Raw genomic sequence first — 17,824 nt, forward strand, 5'->3', positions numbered from 1 at the left:
GTTAACATTACCATCAATAAGACAATGGATAGACTTCAGCAGACATTTGATCCTTTTCAAGATGATAACAATCATGGTATTGATTTGTTTTGCAACCTTGTTCATTTTCTTGAAAGGCAGTCCTAAAGTAAAGCACAAATATCAAGTAATACTTTACACCCTCAACAGCTATTGCACCAAGAGAAGAAAATGTCTGTAGTGATGTAATGCTTTATGTCTAGTTTGAGTTCATGGATGTCAGATACTGAGGTTTACACTATTACATTTCAAGTTTCACATTCATACTTTCCATTATTCAATTCACAAGAAAGTGAGATATCTGAAATACGAGATCACACTTTATTGAACATTGAATAAACGTTGATTGTTGTAACATTGTTTTTTAAAAAATGTGGAATTCTATTCTATCAGAGAAGAATTCATCACACCAGAGAAGGATAAAAAGACAAATGCCCATGCTCAATGTAACCTGGTGCAGGTGTGAGGATTTTCAACCTGTATTTAATTAGGGAAAAACAAAACATAAATGAAACAGTTTTTACCTTCTACTTTTTTCTGAGGTTTAACAAAACTGGAACTCTAGTTTTTGTCCACAACCAAACCAACCAAAAAAAAAATAAAAAAAAATAAAAGAAGTGTAATATTGTCACATACTAAAATCTTGGTTATCATAAAGCTTCATAAGCATTCCCTCAATACTTTTACACACAAAGTATGTCATGTTATGAAAAACAAGCAAATTGACTCATAGTATGTAAGCTATGGGCAAACACGAAGCAATTTGTAACAGTATAAGGTTATCACCTCATTTAAACACAAACGTAGAAAAGCATGTTAAAACATTTTACGATTCAATTATTTAGATTGTGAACTTGACATTTACATGGAGACATACACTAATGACACGATGTAAGCAAAACCAAAGCCATGGGTATTATCCAAGGCAAAGTCAATGTTTTCTTGAAAATCATTGTATGTTGTGTGTAGAGGTAACTTTAAACAATTGATGCATGTGTTTGCAATGGGTAGCTTGTATGTTGTGTCTGTGCCATGCTCTTTATGCAGAAATTCAACTGAGGGTCGTGGCGAGAAGCCAAGTGGTGGGATCCTACTGGCTCCTGTGGCAAAGATCAGGATGGACGCCAGTTTTTCAGTTCCCTGTGCTAGAATTTAAAGAGAGAAGATTACATCAGAGCAAAATGAAAACACACATACATCACTAGTAGGCCTTCAGTATATATCATGACAAGATAAGTGCATTATTCATTCAATTCTTTCTAACTGGATAAGAGGCAAGTTGTATTAGTTCCAAATATGGTTTGGTAAATAAAGACTGATTGGTAAAACAACACAGGAAGAAGAAACAAATAAACTAACAAACCAGAATAATTTGGTGTCTTCAAACATGATTTGTTGTAAATTAAATTGTTATATAAGAAGCAATATGATACAGTGTACCCACAGCTTCAGGCCGTAATACCAGTTCCATTCTCCCTTGTCCCAATAAACATAAGAAGCACTTAAAATACATGTACTAACTTTCTGCATCACTTAGATAGTCACGCCATAAAGGAATGACAGCATCTTCAGCAGTCCATTTATTGGGACCCTCTTCAGATCGGTGAATGATGAAAAACTCGTCAAGCAGGTTTGTGTTCAGGGTTGAAGGCACCCAACAAAGAAGGGGATGAAAACTTTCAGGATAAGCCTGGATTTTGTCCAACACCTCAAGGGTTCTCAGACCATCCTGAAACCTGTTAAAAAAAAAAAGGACACTTACTTCCCTGTCAAAGCTGTGTACGACATGAAACATCAAGATGTCATCAACAAGCACAACCTTGTCTGCCAACCTTCGCAGTGGTCTCAAGCAACCAGCACTGGCCAAATATTCCTCTAGTGGAATGGTAGCTGCTCGGATGTCCTCAATGGTTTTACTCTCTGCAATCTTCCAAAAAGAAGCAAACAACAAAATTGTGTTACAAAAGAAAATAAAGCAGCAGAATGTTACAATGAAATGCTTTCCTCTCTCCAGTAAGCACTAAGATAGAAACAGTGCTGCATATTATTACAATTATTGTCAACATAACACACAGACTGCACTCACATACACAAACACGCGCTATCCCCTACCCACAGCCACCACCCAGCCCTTAGCCCCACCCCTGTGCAAGTCAACATCAGCACTGCTGACCAACAGAAAGCAATGTCACTACATCTTACACTTAGTAATTCTTTGTATATGACAATATGTGATATATAAAAACAAATATACCATCTTAATTTTTTCTCGCAGGTCCCCATCAGCAATATCTTCCAAAATCGGCTTGGCGAAGTCAGGTCCATTCACGGGGCGCGTAAAGAGAGTTGGGGACAGAAAGCATGCAGGAGGACCGCCGTGGACGAGGCTAACTGCAATGGCCCTCCCGGCAATAAAATACCGGTCCTCCCTCATGGCTAGGGAAAATAAGATTACATGCAATTTTAGACATCTAATGTTTTAAAGAAAAAAAATCCTGATTTGACAACTAATGAAATAAATTCAATTAATTCTGATATGTGAAAAATGTCTAGGGATCAACATTTAACATTTTTTGATCAATATAATCAAGACATAACCTACCAATACTGTCAAGGGCCAAATCTGTTTTGCCTTCCTCCCCCTCAAACATAGATGATTGTGACAAAGCATCCATTAGAAGCCTCAAAAACTCTCTTTTTGGTCCTCCCAAATCAATAGCTTCCTCAGGGAAACCCATATCGTCAGAAAATCTGACCATGATGTTATAATGTGGATCATATGACCCCCTTTTGAATCCTCTTATGGCTCCATCAAGCACATTTGATCTGCTAATGTTGAACTTCGACTTCATTTTGAAGTTGATTTTTGAAGCAAGCTCTTCCAGAATGTCTTTCACTGCTGGAGGACATCCAGTGGATCTACTGTAGAACAAGATTAATTTCAATTTACAGCCACAGTTACAATACCCTATAAGTTTGTAGCTCACTGTTAGTTTAGCTCTGTGCAACACTTCTTGAAAGCAAAAAAATACAGTATCTCACGAAAGCATACAGTATGTGAGACATTTTAATTGTGTACAAACCTTTCACTCTGCAGGCTTGCAAATATTGCATGGTTCAGTTCCTCCTCATCAGTTGATACATCAGACAGTGCAGCCACTACTGAAAGGTAGTTGTTGTAATTAGTAGACGGTTGGTTTGTTGAGGTAGAAGGCACAGGGCAATAACTTTCTGTAGTGCTGTTCTGGGGGTCTGAGTCTGAGCTGATCTGGATGGCTGAACTGGGGGGCTGATCTGGAGGGCTGATCAGGAGGGCTGATATAATCATCCTTTAAAAGAAATTACACTTCTGTGTCTTCTACTCACACTATTCTGAGAATTGGCTCACTACATTGACATGTGCCAAAGCACTTTTTGCAGGGTTGCCAACTTTGGGTGTTTGGCTGGAGTGAGATTTTGTGAAGTCATAGTGCGTGTGCGTTAAATTTTTCCCTAAACCTAATTTTAAAAATGTCTGACCCCTGACTTTTTTGCTATGTACAGTATAGTATAATCCCTTAGTTAGTTAGACTTAGTTTTCTTAGCTCAACAACTTGAATGTCACTATACCATACCATTGTTTATGATGCGGTTGGCACATGATGATGCCCGTAGGCCGCCTGGGCGATTCAATCCGCATAAATTGTATATTTTCTGAAAGCTGATGATGTGAGGATGCCATTTCACCCCCATGTTGAGGGGGCACAAGACTTAGTTTTCTTAGCTCAACAACTTGAATGTCACTATACCATACCAATGTTTACGACGCGGTTGGCACATGATGATGCCCGTAGGCCGCCCGGGCGATTCAATCCGCATAAATTGTATATTTTCTGAAAGCTGATGATGTGAGGATGCCATTTCACCCCCATGTTGAGGGGGCACAAGACTTAGTTTTCTTAGCTGAACAACTTGAATGTCACTATACCATACCATTGATTGTGATGCGGTTGGCACATGATGATGCCCGTAGGCCGCCCGGGCGATTCAGTCGACATAAATTGTACATTTTCTGAAAGCTGATGATGTGAGGATGCCATTTCATCCCCATGTTGAGGGGGCACAAGACTTAGTTTTCTTAGCTCAACAACTTGAATGTCACTATACCATACCATTGCTTACGACGCGGTTGGCACATGATGATGCCCGTACGCCGCCCGGGCGATTCAGTCGAAATAAATTGTACATTTTCAGAAAGCTGATGATGTGGGGATGTCATTTCACCCCCATGTTAAGGGGGCACAAGACTTAGTTTTCTTAGCTCAACAACTTGAATGTCACTATACCATACCATTGCTTGTGATGCGGTTGGCACATGATGATGCCCGTACGCCGCCCGGGCGATTCAATCCGCATAAATTGTACATTTTCTGAAAGCTGATGATGTGAGGATGCCATTTCACCCCCATGTTGAGGGGGCACAAGACTTAGTTTTCTTAGCTCAACAACTTGAATGTCACTATACCATTCCATTGCTTGTGATGCGGTTGGCACATGATGATGCCCGTACGCCGCCCGGGCGATTCAGTAGACATAAATTGTATATTTTCTGAAAGCTGATGATGTGAGGATGCCATTTCACCCCCATGTTGAGGGGGCACAAGACTTAGTTTTCTTAGCTCAACAACTTGACAACAATGTCTAATTAATTAACAGCCTAATAAACAATAAATAATACTATACAAATCATAACACATAAGAAGCTTCATAAACTAAACGTATTTTTGAACATTTAACCAGTTTTTTCCTAATAAATTATTTATTTCACATAGGTTTATGTTATAGGGTTAGTCAAATCAAAAGTTTGTTTCATTATTCTGAACGATCTCCATTAAACCCAATGTGGTTAGCGGGACTTTTATTTTGAAAAAATGGCTAACTCTTAGTCGCCTTTGCGAACTATACCTGTTATATAATATATATCTGTTATAGTAGCCTGGTTAGCATCGTTCATCATTCATTCGTTCGCCTACAGTCATGAGCCTTTTTTTTTAAGTGTGAAGGGAAAGCGGTTTACTTATCAACGCCAAATACATAAAACGTCCTTACACTGTTGTGTACCACAGTGTACAAATTCTTCGAGGTTTAACTCACAGTTGAGTTTCCACCGTTTCCCCGCCGATCCTGAGGTAAAGGCAAGATGGCTGGTAAAGATACGACGGGACAACTTTGTTCCTACAGAAGGGACTCGGGTTTGCAGCAGACACTTCCCGGATGACTTTACCACTACCGAGGGGCCAAAACGATTGAAGAAAGGTGTCGTTCCCTGCTTGTTTTCGTGGAACAACTTCTCCTTACCAGCTCCTAGGCTTAATGTCTGGCAGCGACATTCCAAGACCCCCGTCCCCTGACATGGCCTGTGCGTCTGACCCTCCAGAAGCACCGCTGCCACCGCCGCCTGATCATACATACAGCGTGTCAACGTCAACGTCAACGTTGTGTTTTGAGCTAGTAACCAAGTGTGAAGCACTTACGCAGAACTTCCATACAGTGGGTCCCATTAAGAAGCGGCCACTTCATTCGCGCTTACCGTGATTCACACAGCAGCATTATTAAACTAGACTGCATTTCCGGCGGGAACTGCGAAAGTGTGCTTGCCCTGGTCCGGTCAGCAACGTGAGCAGACAGTGGCATACGCTATGCTGAACCTGGCTTGATCCAGGCATTGTAACGGTGCCTTTCAGTGTTGGAGCAGTGGCAATATCCCAAAAGCTCTAGGAGAGGGCTATTCAACTATTGGCTTGCGGGTTGAATGTGATTCGTTGGATTTTACCTTTGGCCTGCCTTCGAATTTAGCTTCTATGACTGAGATCAAATCAATAAAATAAAATGACAGCAGTGATTGGCTGCAAAAATAAATAATGTCACGTGTCTTGCGCCTCTCAAACTGGGCTATCAGGTAACCTACAGAGGAATTGAAATTATAAAATATGACCAAGGCATTAAAAAGCTACTTGTTTGTCAGGATACTTTTTCACTGATTTATTTTAAAAAAATATGAGCTATGAGTGTGAATGTTATATATTCCATCCCACAAATTATGTTTTACTGGTTTATTTGACAAATAATCTATATGGATTTGCTCTATAAAGACCGTATGTCTGGGATTGTTTTGTGAGCCTGGGGTTGTTTTGAGAGCCTATTGATGTAGCCTATCTCAGAATAAAGGAATACTTCATATTACTCTAAACCACCGTCTGTAAATCAACTGTATACTACTGTCTACATTGCACTATATTTCTTGACCTGTCTCTGTATGTTTCATCACCTTTCTATACTTTGCCTCACATTGCAACACAGCTCAGATCTTTGGTTGCTATGAAGGCCAGTCGTTCTAAATGGATGGTTGCTATGGCCAAAGGCCAGTTCTATCTCTGCCGTAGTCAAGCGGGCATATCGTAGAATTCTGATTAACCTTATCTTATTTAAAACATCTCTATTTTACTTATCCCACTTCCATACAGTGGGTCCCATTAAGAAGTGGCCACTTCATTCGCGCTTACCGTGATTCACACAGCAGCATTAATAAATTAATCTGTCACCATATGCCTATGCTTACGTTTGCAAAGAAAACATTTTAATTTGATCCACATGAAACGTTACATTTCATGTACATGTTGACAATGAGTAGGCTAGTTTTGGTTGTTGGTGGTGTTATTGCATCCCTTAGTTATGCCTACAATGCAAGTTCCCTCGCGATTGGAAGCTCCTGTAGACAATAGTAGACGCATTTCAAAACATCGCGTTAGGAGTCCTTGCCACTTCTTTTAAGCCGTCACAGACGTAGGTGCTACTTTTAGGGCTAAAGTGCTTCGTGAATTACTGTTAGTAAAAAAAAAATAGCAGTCCTAAAGTTATACGTGACGAAGTTACGAGTGCAAGCATCTCATATCAAATGACCATGGCATTACGCTAAACAACATAAATCCCAATTAGCAACATAGCACTACATCTCCTCCTCCCTATAGCTAGCCACACAAGAAATTAATGATACTAAATCTCTGCTTAGCATGCTTCTCCGCTTAGCATTCTAATAACAGAAGGGGCACATTTATGTTGACCACTACAACATGACTCATTATGTCTGTAACGTTAACTGTATAAAACACTTACTTTCATAAAGGACGCACACCATCCAGCACATGGAAACCGATATTTTAGGTTCTTGGCCACAAACTCAAAACGTGTCTCTCTGACGCCCTGTTCTAGAATCTTTGCTCTGAAGGCTGTGTTGCTAAGGCAACATCAAATAAACAAAATGATAGTCTTTCAGTATTAAATGTGTACGTGTGATTCCGAATGGATGTGTGTGGTTTGCAATTAGAATAAACAAGAAATAACATTTCCAATAATTTCCCATGATAAATTACATAATATTTGCACCTTCCTTACTTGGGAATCTCACACCGTATTTCAAGTAGGCTACACTAGTGAAATGTAATACAACGTTGCCACCTAGCGTTCAGATAGTTCTAGGCTATTTAACATTAACGTGACATTGATTGTTTATTCTTTCATCAACTCCATGCTTTTAGGAAAACAATCTTTTTATCATAGTACCCTCTTCAATGAGCGATTACCAGCTCATTTTTGTAACAGAGATAGCTGTTTATTATCCCTAGGTTTACAGAAACACCTATTCATATTAATACGTAGCCTATGGAGTGCTGCCGACCACTGTTCATTACGGCCCAGAATGCCTTGCATGTCTGTACAACAAAACAACACAGTAAAACCTAAATGCCCGTAAACATATGCATTTGCATACTTGTAACATTTTTAATAATACTCTCCCATCATGATATTTAACAATAATGAAAAATTTAATTTGAATACCGTCAATGTGAAAACAACTCTATTATGTAAGCTATAAATAGCTACTGTTCTCCTTGCTTTTTCAGTTCGTAAGTCCATACTATCCCATGGCAGAGCAAGGATTTCATGATTGGGCAAGGTTGCCCGGAAACATTGTGGCTGCCTAGAGACATTGAGCATACTTGGAAGGCATTGTGATAGAAGATGAATGGTGCAAAGGTGAATGGTGAGAGTTACCAAATACCTGTGGGTGGTTTGCCAAATGATGGAAACTTTTGGAATATTTCTTTTTTTTTTTTAGGTTATGCACCCTCACACTGGAGTCCCCAGTTCATATACAAAATTTGGTATCGATATGTGACAGTGTTCCTGAGATATGGACGACTTCCTGTTTCGGAGCTTCGCCGCCGATTTCGTTTGGCTGTGACGGGCAAACGTTTTTGAAAATCAAAAATCCTTCTGGTAACTTTTGTGAGGCTTGGTCCAAGGATAATGTACGTCAAGTTTCGTGGTGTTCGGATCAAATTTGTGACCTGTGAAAATTTAGTTTCGCTTTCTGTTCAATCCAATATGGCGGACGAACGGCACGCCCACCTGACGTCATCTTCGCGACCAACTTACACCGGTACTGACCGGACGTTTTAAAGTTGGAACGGTGTCTGTCTCAAAGGGCCTAGGCGCTAGGGCTGACAAAAAATTAGGGAGACGGGAAAAATAATAATAAAAACTAGACTGCATTTCTGGCGGGAACTGCGAAAGTGTGCTTGCCCTGGTCCAGTCACCAACGTGAGCAGACAGTGACATACGCTATGCTGAACCTAGCTTGATCCAAGCATTCTAACAGTGCCTTTCAGTGTTGGAGCAGTGGCAATACCTCAAAAGCTCTATTCAACTATTGCCTTGCGGGGTGAATGCGGTTCGTTGGCTTTTACCTGTGGCCTGCCTTCGAATTTAGCTTCTATGACTAAAATCAAATCAATACAATAAAACAACAGCAGTGATTGGCTGCAAAAATAAATAATGTCACGCGTCTTGCACCTCTCAAACTGGGCTATCAGGTAACCTAGAGAAAAATGTGAAATTATGAAATATGACTAAGGCATTAAAATGCTGCTTGTTTGTCAGGATATTTTTTCACTGATTTATTTTAGAAATATGAGCTATGAGTGTGAATGTTATATATTCCATCCCCTAATTCTGTTTTACTGGTTTATTTGACAAATAATCTATATGGATTTGCTCTATAAAGACCTTATGTCTGTTTGGGATTGTTTTGAGAGCCTATTGATGTATCTCAGAATAAAGGAATGTCCACAACATTAGTGATGTTTTTTTTGTGTGTGTGAATGTATTTTACTTAACTCATTAAATTGAGCTGGATACTCATGAACGCATGTCTCTAATAGCCACAATAGGAGTAATTTTAGCAACACCGTATTTTGTGTGGCCCATAACGACCCAGTGGATCATGAAAACGTGCCAAAATTCACATTCCTTGCTTGTTGTTGGTACATTAATCCCATTCAGATTGCCACTTATCTGAGATGTAAGAGTTCAGTATAGGTTTAAGGTCTGGGGCAGGGATTTGACATTCTGTGACTTTTTCATTGAGGGCTTGCTTAGCAGCACTGTCCGCTTTCTCATTTCCCCTCAGACCAACATGGCCTGGGACCCAGCAAAAAACTACACTTAAGTTCTGGTTCTTTAGACGTTCTAGTTGATCAAGCTCAGCTTTGGTTGTACTTTTTGCGTGACATTAAAGCCTACTGGAAAGATTTTTAATTGCAATTTAATTGAATGCAATTTACTTTTACGACTAAATAAAATTAATTTATCCCTCTCACCCATAGTTTTCTGTTTATTTACAAATGTACATAGGCCTACTGTAATTACATTTCTACATAGTTATTCTACTGATCTTTATACTATTCATCCTGCACATAAACGTATTCTTACTACTCTTATAATGTTGTTTCTGTACTACAATGACACTGTTTCCACACTGCACATAGCTGTATGTTATGTACATATCTGTTATAAATTTGTCATATTGAATATCCATATTTATTCTGTTTTATTATATTCTGTTAATACACTGCATATATCTATATTATTATTTCTACTATTATAATGTTACTGCTACATCTACATACATTATTCTACTTATTGTATGAGATAACTGCTAATACACTGCACATATTTATATTTAATTCATATTACTCTAAACCACCTTCTGTAAATCAACTGTATACTACTGTCTACATTGCACTATATTTCTTGACCTGTCTCTGTATATTTCATCACCTTTCTATACTTTGGATCACATTGTATGTATACTGTAGCTACATGAATCACAGCTAAGATCCTTGGTTGCTATGAAGGCCAGTCGTTCTAAATGGATGGTTACTATGGCCAAAGGCCATCTCTGCGTTGTCAAGCGGACATATCCTAACTTTATCCTATTTTAAACATCTCTATTTTACTTAGCCTACTTCCATACAGTGACTCCTATTAAGAAGTGGCCACTTCATTCCCGCTTACCGTGATTCACGCAGCAACATTATTAAATTAATCTGTCACCATATGCCTATGCCAAAGTTTGCAAAGAGGAGAATCTTTTAATTTGATTCACAATGAAACGTTACATTTAATGTACATGTAAACAATGAGTAGGCTAGTTTTGGTTGTTGTTGGTGGTGTTACTGCATCCCTTAGTTATGCCTACAATGCAAAATTGTTCCCTTGTGATTGTTAGACGCATTTCAAAACATAGCGACGTGAAATGCCACCACAAAACATTGTTTGTGAATCGGTCTTATTTAGGAGTCCTCGCTTAAGCTGTCACAGACTCAGGCGCTACTTTTAGGGCTAAAATGCTTCCTGAATTACTCTTAGTAAAAAAAATAGGAGTCCTAAAGTTACTAGTGACGAAGTTATGAGTACAAGCATCTCATATCAAATGACCATGGCATTACGCTAAGCAACATAAATCTCATAACGTTACAGCAACATCTCCTCCCTATGACCTAGCTAGCTTCTAGCCACACAAGAAATGAATGATGTTAAAATCTCTGCTTAGCATTCTAATAACAGAAGGGGCACATTTATGTGGACCACTACAACATGACTCAATATGTCTGTAACGTTAGCTGTATAAAACACTTACTTTCATAAAGGAAGCACACCATCCAGCACATAGCCTACACATGGAAACCGATATTTTAGGTACTTGGCCACGAACTCAAAACGTGTCTCTCTGAAGCTCTGTTCTAGAATCTTTGCTCTGAAGTCTGTCCCCGTTGCTAAGCAACATCAAATAAACGAAATGACAGTCTTCCAGTATTAAATGTCTACGTGTGCTTCCGAATGGATGTGTGTGGTTTGCAATTAGAATAAACAAGAAATAACATTTCCAATAATTTCCCATGATAAATTACATAATATTTGCACCTTCCTTACTTGTGAATCTCACACCGTATTTCAAGTAGGCTACACTAGTGAAATGTAATACAACGTTGCCACCTAGCGTTCAGATAGTTCTAGGCTATTTAACATTAACGTGACATTGATTGTTTATTCTTTCGTCAACTCCATGCTTTTAGGAAAACAATCTTTTTATCATAGTACCCTCTTCAATGAGCGATTACCAGCTCGTTTTTGTAACAGAGATAGCTGTTTATTGTCCCTAGGTTTACAGAAACACCTATTCATATTAATACGTAGCCTATGGAGTGCTGCCGACCACTGTTCATTACGGCCCAGAATGCCTTGCATGTCTTTACAACAAAACAACACCGTAAAACCTAAATGCCCGTAAACATATGCATTTGCATACTTGTAACATTTTTAATAATACTCTCCCATCATGATATTTAACAATAATGAAAAATTTAATTTGAATACCGTCAATGTGAAAACAACTCTATTATGTAAGCTATATCATTATATCATTTCATGATTGGGCAAGGTTGCCTGGACATTGTGTCTGCTCTGAGACATTGTGCATACATGGAAGGCATTGTGATAGAAGATAAATGGTGAAAAGGTGAATGGTGTGAGTTACCAAATACCTGGGGGTGGTTTGCCAAATGATGGAAACTTTTGGAATATTTTTTATTTTTTTTTGCCTATGCACCCTCACACTGGAGTCCCCAGTTCATATACAAAATTTGGTATCGATATGTGACAGTGTTCCTGAGATATGGACGACTTCCTGTTTCGGAGCTTCGCCGCCGATTTCGTTTGGCTGTGACTAATATGGCGGACGAACGGCACGCCCACCTGACGTCATCTGACGTCGCGACCAACTTACACCGGTACTGACCGGACGTTTTAAAGTTGGAACGGTGTCTCTGTCTCAAAGGGCCTAGGCGCTAGGGCTGACAAAAAATTAGGGAGACGGGAAAAATAATAATAATAAAACTTAAGAAGAACAATAAGTGTGCTGCTTTGCAAGCACACATAATAAAACTTAAGAAGAACAATAAGTGTGCTGCTTTGCAAGCACACTTAATTAATCTGTCACCATATGCCTATGCCTACGTTTGCAAAGAAAACATTTTAATTTGATTCACATGAAACGTTACATTTAATGTACATGTTGACAATGAGTAGGCTAGTTTTGGTTGTTGGTGGTGTTATTGCATCCCTTAGTTATGCCTACAATGCAAGTTCCCTCGCGATTGGAAGCTCCTGTAGACAATTCACCCCTTGCATGTGACGTCACGTTTTGTTCGTGCCACAGCAAAATAGCCTAGTGGACGGCAAGAACACGAATCAAATCAGTGGGTTGTAATGGGACATATCGCACAGCTAGGAGATTATAGTGAGATTTAACCGTAGTAATGCCCTTCCACGACTGTTGGCTTATTGTTTGGAATACAACAACATCCCATGTTCTTGCATAGATATATTTTGGTTTGTTTTCTTTGTGTTTCGGGAGTATTTCAACCACAATTGCATGCTTATCTCCTCAGACTATGAAGCACAGCAGCGGTTGCTATAGCAACCATAGACTCTGAACAGGACGGCAGATAGCACTTAGGCAAAGTCTTTGGCAAGATCTGAATGTAAACAGATAATACCGTTCAAGTTTTTTATTTCCTATTTCTTTCAATTCTTTAACTTAAGACATGTAAGAAGTAAGTTTATTCGCTGGGCAACGTACAAACTGACTAGTTACATTAGCCCTAGCACTATGAGCTACGATAAACGTTAGCTCTAGCTAGAATAGCTAGCTTCTAAGTGTGACTAAGTAAGTTATTATTTCATGTTCTGATATGACATTCTTAACGTTTTGACTATGTTACAACTGATAAAAGCAAGACAAATAAAGTAACCAAATCGCTTTGCAATATTTTAGTCCAGAAATACTTATGGGTGTTCATTTACCATAATGTTAATTACAGTAGCCTAACTTTACGACCTAAGATTATCTCCCCTTGCTGTTACCACCAGTTTTAATAACTTTACATTTGCGATCATGACCCATTTCATCTAACAACACCACTGGCATCTGTCTTTGACTATCAGACCCCAAACAGCAATACATTGAACTACAAAGGTGTTATAGTAATGGTGTTCAGTTCATCATAATCGTTATGACATAATGTAATTTGCCGTCCGTCTCCTATCTTTTTGCCGTCGAGCATGGAGCCGTCACGTGACTTAAGTCACGTGTCTGCAAGGGGTGAATAGTAGACGCATTTCAAAACATCGCGTTAGGAGTTAGGAGTCCTCGCCACTTCTTTTAAGCTGTCACAGACTTAGGTGCTACTCTTAGGGCTAAAATGCTTCCTGAATTACATTTCATGACATTTAACAATAAGGAAAAATGTAGTCAATGTGAAAACATCTGTATTATGTAAGCTATATATAGCTACTGTTCTCCTTACTATTTCAGTTCGTAAGTCCATACTATCCCATGGCAGAGCAAGGATTTCATGATTGGGCAAGGTTGCCCGGAGACATTGTGGCATTGTGGCATTGTGATAGGTGTACAACTGCTAATGTGGAAGGTGATAGTTACCAAATACGGGTGGGTGGTTTGCCAAATGCTGGAAACTTTTGGAATGTTTTCTTTTTTTTTTTTAGCTTATGCACCCTCACATTGGAGTCCCGAGTTCAAATACAAAATTTGGTATCGATATGTGACAGTGTTCCTGAGATATGGACGACTTCCTGTTTTGGAGCTTCGCCTCAGCAGTGTGTCGATGAAAGCGGTGGGCTGTGATCCTTCGACTTTCTCAGGCAGACCTATTATACGGATGTTATTGCGCCTGGATCGGTTTTCCAGATCCTCTATTTTAGCTTTCAGTGCTTCGTTATCGCTGGAAAGAGCTGCAACTTTGGAGTCAAGTCTCTCAAGACTCGTCTGCGTATCATTGAGTGAGACTTCCAGATGCTGGATAGTTTCATGATGTTGGTCAATGATCTCTCGGTTAGCAGAAAGTTGGGCAGAGAGTTTGGTAACGATGCGTTCTTCCATTGCTGTCAGCAGTCTCTCCATATGAGGCAGTGTTAACAGTGTGTGGGTCTAGCTAGCTTCAGAATCCACAGGTTCAGCTAGCTTAGCTGCGTCATCCTGAATTACTTTAGTAATGTGTTGATCCGCCAGTTGAGTTTGTTTTTTAGTCGCCTTCTTCATGTTCTAAATGAAGTAGCGTTTGCACAAATATTTGTATAATATCAGACGGATATGAAAAGGATTTTATCAGGATTTCAACAGAGCGATCCCAGTTTGCGACCTACCCCGCCATGCGTCAAACCGGAAAATTGTGCCTTATCAATCCGAAAAGAAAAAAAAATGTAAAGAACACATCAATTCCTAAAAGCATACCAGAATTGTCCTTGAAGGTCTGATATACAGGGCTTTCGATTTGTAGACTTTATGTATGAGGTCTGCATTCCACTCCTGGCCAGCACAGAGTTTGGGTGTGATTAATCAGTTTCCACATGCCATCAGTAGCTCTATGCTGAAAAACAGTGTAAAATGGAAAAAGCACAAAAAGACAAAGGATAAAATGCACAAGGCACATTCAAACGGATGGTCAAATGCGAATTCTCTGGACATTACAGGGCTATTCATGTATATCATGTTTCTTTCTTGGGTAAGGGAGTTTTTCCTTGCCCCTGTTGGTGCTCCCCACCCACCCTATGCATCCCCTAGCCACTTCCCCAACCAACCCCTCTCCTACTGCACATCTGCACTTTATACCGCTTTATATAGATACTTTATTGATCCCCAGGGGAAATTCAAGGTCACAGTAGCATACAGACAACATACACACACACATTCACTAACAGCAGAAAAAGTAATTAAAAGTATATAATATAAAAAACACAACTAAGCAATAAGGACTGTAGATGAAATACAATCTGAAAATACTGAAATACAAATTATACTAAATAACACTTAATCTAAATCAATTCTAAAAAACAGTATTCACATAGTGGGTGATTAATCAATCAAGATGCGCTTGCAATGACTGAGGCAGGGACTGGGCGATTCTCTGTGCATAAGCAAGGTTAATGGCCGATCCAGATTCCTAGCTAGGAAAGCTCCTTTCCTTGATGCAGTGAGCCTCAGACTGCTAGCTAATTCACTGGCCTTATGCTGCTTTGATTACAGACTTGGCTCATGGTATGGTGGTCTAACTAAGGCCCTAAAAGACAAACTGCAGGTTTCTCAGAATAGGTTAGTGCTAGGTCTCACATCAAGGGATCATGTTGGTAAGCTCTAGTTCCAACAGCTGGGCTGGCTCCCCCTGGAGGCTAGGGCAGTACAGCTCCAGCTCAGGGTGGTCCATGTTTACAATCATAAGGCACCGGCATACCTTAAAAATCACTTCATTAGGAGTAGGGATGCCCATGCGTACCACACCAGAGCTAGTAATGCAGACTTGTACTTGCCTAAGTTCAAAACAAACATTGGCAAGTGTACTCTCAAATATAGTGGTGTGGTGACCTGGAATAAATTACCTTTGTGTGGCAAGTGGTATGGTTGTTAGGGGCTTTGAGCCCAGATATATTTGCTGACTATGCCACGATGGGACTTGCACCCAAAGATATAACACACATCAGTAACCTTAACCCAATAAGGCACTCAGGTTCGTGAACTGAATTGGAGACGTGGTTCCATAAAGGAAATCAAGCTTTTATTGACAATGAACAAACATACGTTGCACCAACACACATGGATGCGCATACACTGGAAGGGGAGAAGGATATAGGCAGGGCTGAGGCTTACAGTGGGAGGCCAGCGAGCCTCCAGGGGGTCACCCACTCACATGTGCACAATCACACACACACGGGAAAAATATGGTCACAACAAGTGAAAAAGAAGGCACGGCACACAAAAACAGGGGGTATCCCGCCACCGAAAGGGACGCTACACCTCCACCTTGGGCCTCAGCTCCTGGGAAACAGAGAGGAAAGCAACACAGGGTTAAGGGGATCACACACACACACACACACACACAACTGAACAGGTGAACACAAAATACAGTACAGGCCAGGGACCTTGATGGCCCTGGCACTAGAGATCCACAGCTATAAAAGGCCTCCGGCTAGTGATGGGTCATATGAACACAGGACGAACACAAAATACAAATACTCTCAAAACGAGGCTCCAGACACTGATGATCAGCAGCACTGTGGAGGGCCTCCGTCAGTGGTACAATGAGATGAGATGTAAAATAAAAGAATAACACAGTAACACAATCAATTAAAAGGGGCCAAACGCTGTCACACTGGGTATCAGCAGCGCTACACAAATGGCCTCCTCCCAGTAGCAAACATAAAAAGGTAACTGACAAACTCATAAACAAAATGAACGAAAACGCTCAGTTGCGTCAACCAGGATACTCAGACACTCAATGCATACACACAATAACAGCATATTCATTCATTCCTTCATTCATTCATTTGGACGCTGGACACACAAAGACGAATGACACAACACAGAACACAGTCCAATCCAGCTGGCAAGCGAAGCACGCTAGCCGCAAACGTTGTTGTAGAATGATGGTGAAACAGCGGTCAGCAAAGCAGCAGTATGTTCAGATGTTAGTAGGACCAGCGTGATGGTTGCCGCGCCCTTGTGCTATCTGGCCAACCCGTTCAAGCGAGGTCTTACTTCACGGAGCCCAGCTTGACTAGCGTAAATTCCACCGTAATCTATGATGCACGCTTGGCAGGTGGAAGTCCAACACAAGGGATTCTGGGGCAATGACGTATGTCAGGGAGGCAAAAACGGGGCGGGCCTTTGACGTCTGGCACCTCGTAACGAGTGATTCTCGATTTAAATAGAGGCGCACCGATAGTGGTTGGCTCACATCTCGTTACAGAGAGCCATTCACCATGCAGCAATTAGAGCTCAAATGAGAAGTGGGCACTACACCACTTCATCCTGCTACATTTGGAAATTAAGAGCATAGACAATTATCATTGTTTCAGGAAAAAGGCAAAATCCTGGCTCATGGACAACTTAAATCCCTAGTGACACTAACATGTCGTCCTCCATGTGAGTTGTTGTCTGTTGGTGTTGTCTATGTATGCACATTGCACTTTAGTACAGAAAGGTAGGGTTAGGGTTGTTTGTATTATATGTTTAGCCTCTCATAGTCTATTTTTATGATGTTTCATTGTTTTGTTTTATATATGTCCTGTTTTGTAACATCAGGGACCATGATGGAAATAAGTGCTTGCACTTTATCATGTTTTTTCTATCCCTTGAATATGTCTTTATTCCAAATAAATCAAAATCAAAATAAGAAAAAACCTCCATGGTGAAAACCCATCATTAAGTACACATTTACACATAGCCAGAGTAATGTAAGAATTCAGAACATATCTTCAGCGTTGTGTACCCTTTTCTGGTTGACAGTTCAGGCTGGAATTATATGTTTCATGTCACCAGCAGCTGCACATCATATCTGTTTTGACACGGAAG

The 17,824-nt window shown here is 40.1% G+C and overlaps 1 protein-coding gene across 5 annotated transcripts; it reads right to left on the reverse strand.

Moving 5' to 3' along the window:
- Positions 1–750: 750 nt before the first annotated feature.
- Positions 751–11,302, reverse strand: LOC121680695 (G2/M phase-specific E3 ubiquitin-protein ligase-like). 5 transcript variants are annotated; one of them, XM_042060387.1, is made up of 7 exons: positions 11,039–11,302; positions 3,102–3,347; positions 2,621–2,940; positions 2,273–2,454; positions 1,851–1,945; positions 1,540–1,754; positions 751–1,163 (listed from the first exon to the last, which is right to left on the reverse strand). In XM_042060387.1, the coding sequence occupies exons 2-7, from the start codon at positions 3,344–3,346 to the stop codon at positions 880–882; spliced, it is 1,341 nt and encodes a 446-aa protein (XP_041916321.1). In that variant the 5' UTR covers position 3,347; positions 11,039–11,302; the 3' UTR covers positions 751–879. The 5 variants fall into 5 exon arrangements, with proteins under 5 accessions (XP_041916321.1, XP_041916191.1, XP_041916401.1 ...); XM_042060257.1 differs by having other exon boundaries at positions 1,540–1,945; XM_042060467.1 differs by having other exon boundaries at positions 1,540–1,945; positions 3,102–3,180; positions 11,039–11,090.
- Positions 11,303–17,824: the final 6,522 nt, after the last annotated feature.

This window comes from Alosa sapidissima, chromosome 1, assembly GCF_018492685.1.
Source record: "Alosa sapidissima isolate fAloSap1 chromosome 1, fAloSap1.pri, whole genome shotgun sequence".
Classification (NCBI taxonomy): domain Eukaryota; kingdom Metazoa; phylum Chordata; class Actinopteri; order Clupeiformes; family Clupeidae; genus Alosa; species Alosa sapidissima.

What these genes read in the sequence shown, in the direction of transcription:
- LOC121680695 (XM_042060257.1), bottom strand. Translation starts at nt 3,346, where the DNA reads ATGATTATATCAGCCCTCCTGATCAGCCCTCCAGATCAGCCCCCCAGT. An exon ending in TTTGGCCCTTGACAGTATTG is followed by an intron (nt 2,455 to 2,620) that starts GTAGGTTATGTC and finishes TATTTTCCCTAG; the next exon opens with CCATGAGGGAGGACCGGTAT. An exon ending in TGCGAGAAAAAATTAAGATG is followed by an intron (nt 1,946 to 2,272) that starts GTATATTTGTTT and finishes TCTTTTTGGAAG; the next exon opens with ATTGCAGAGAGTAAAACCAT.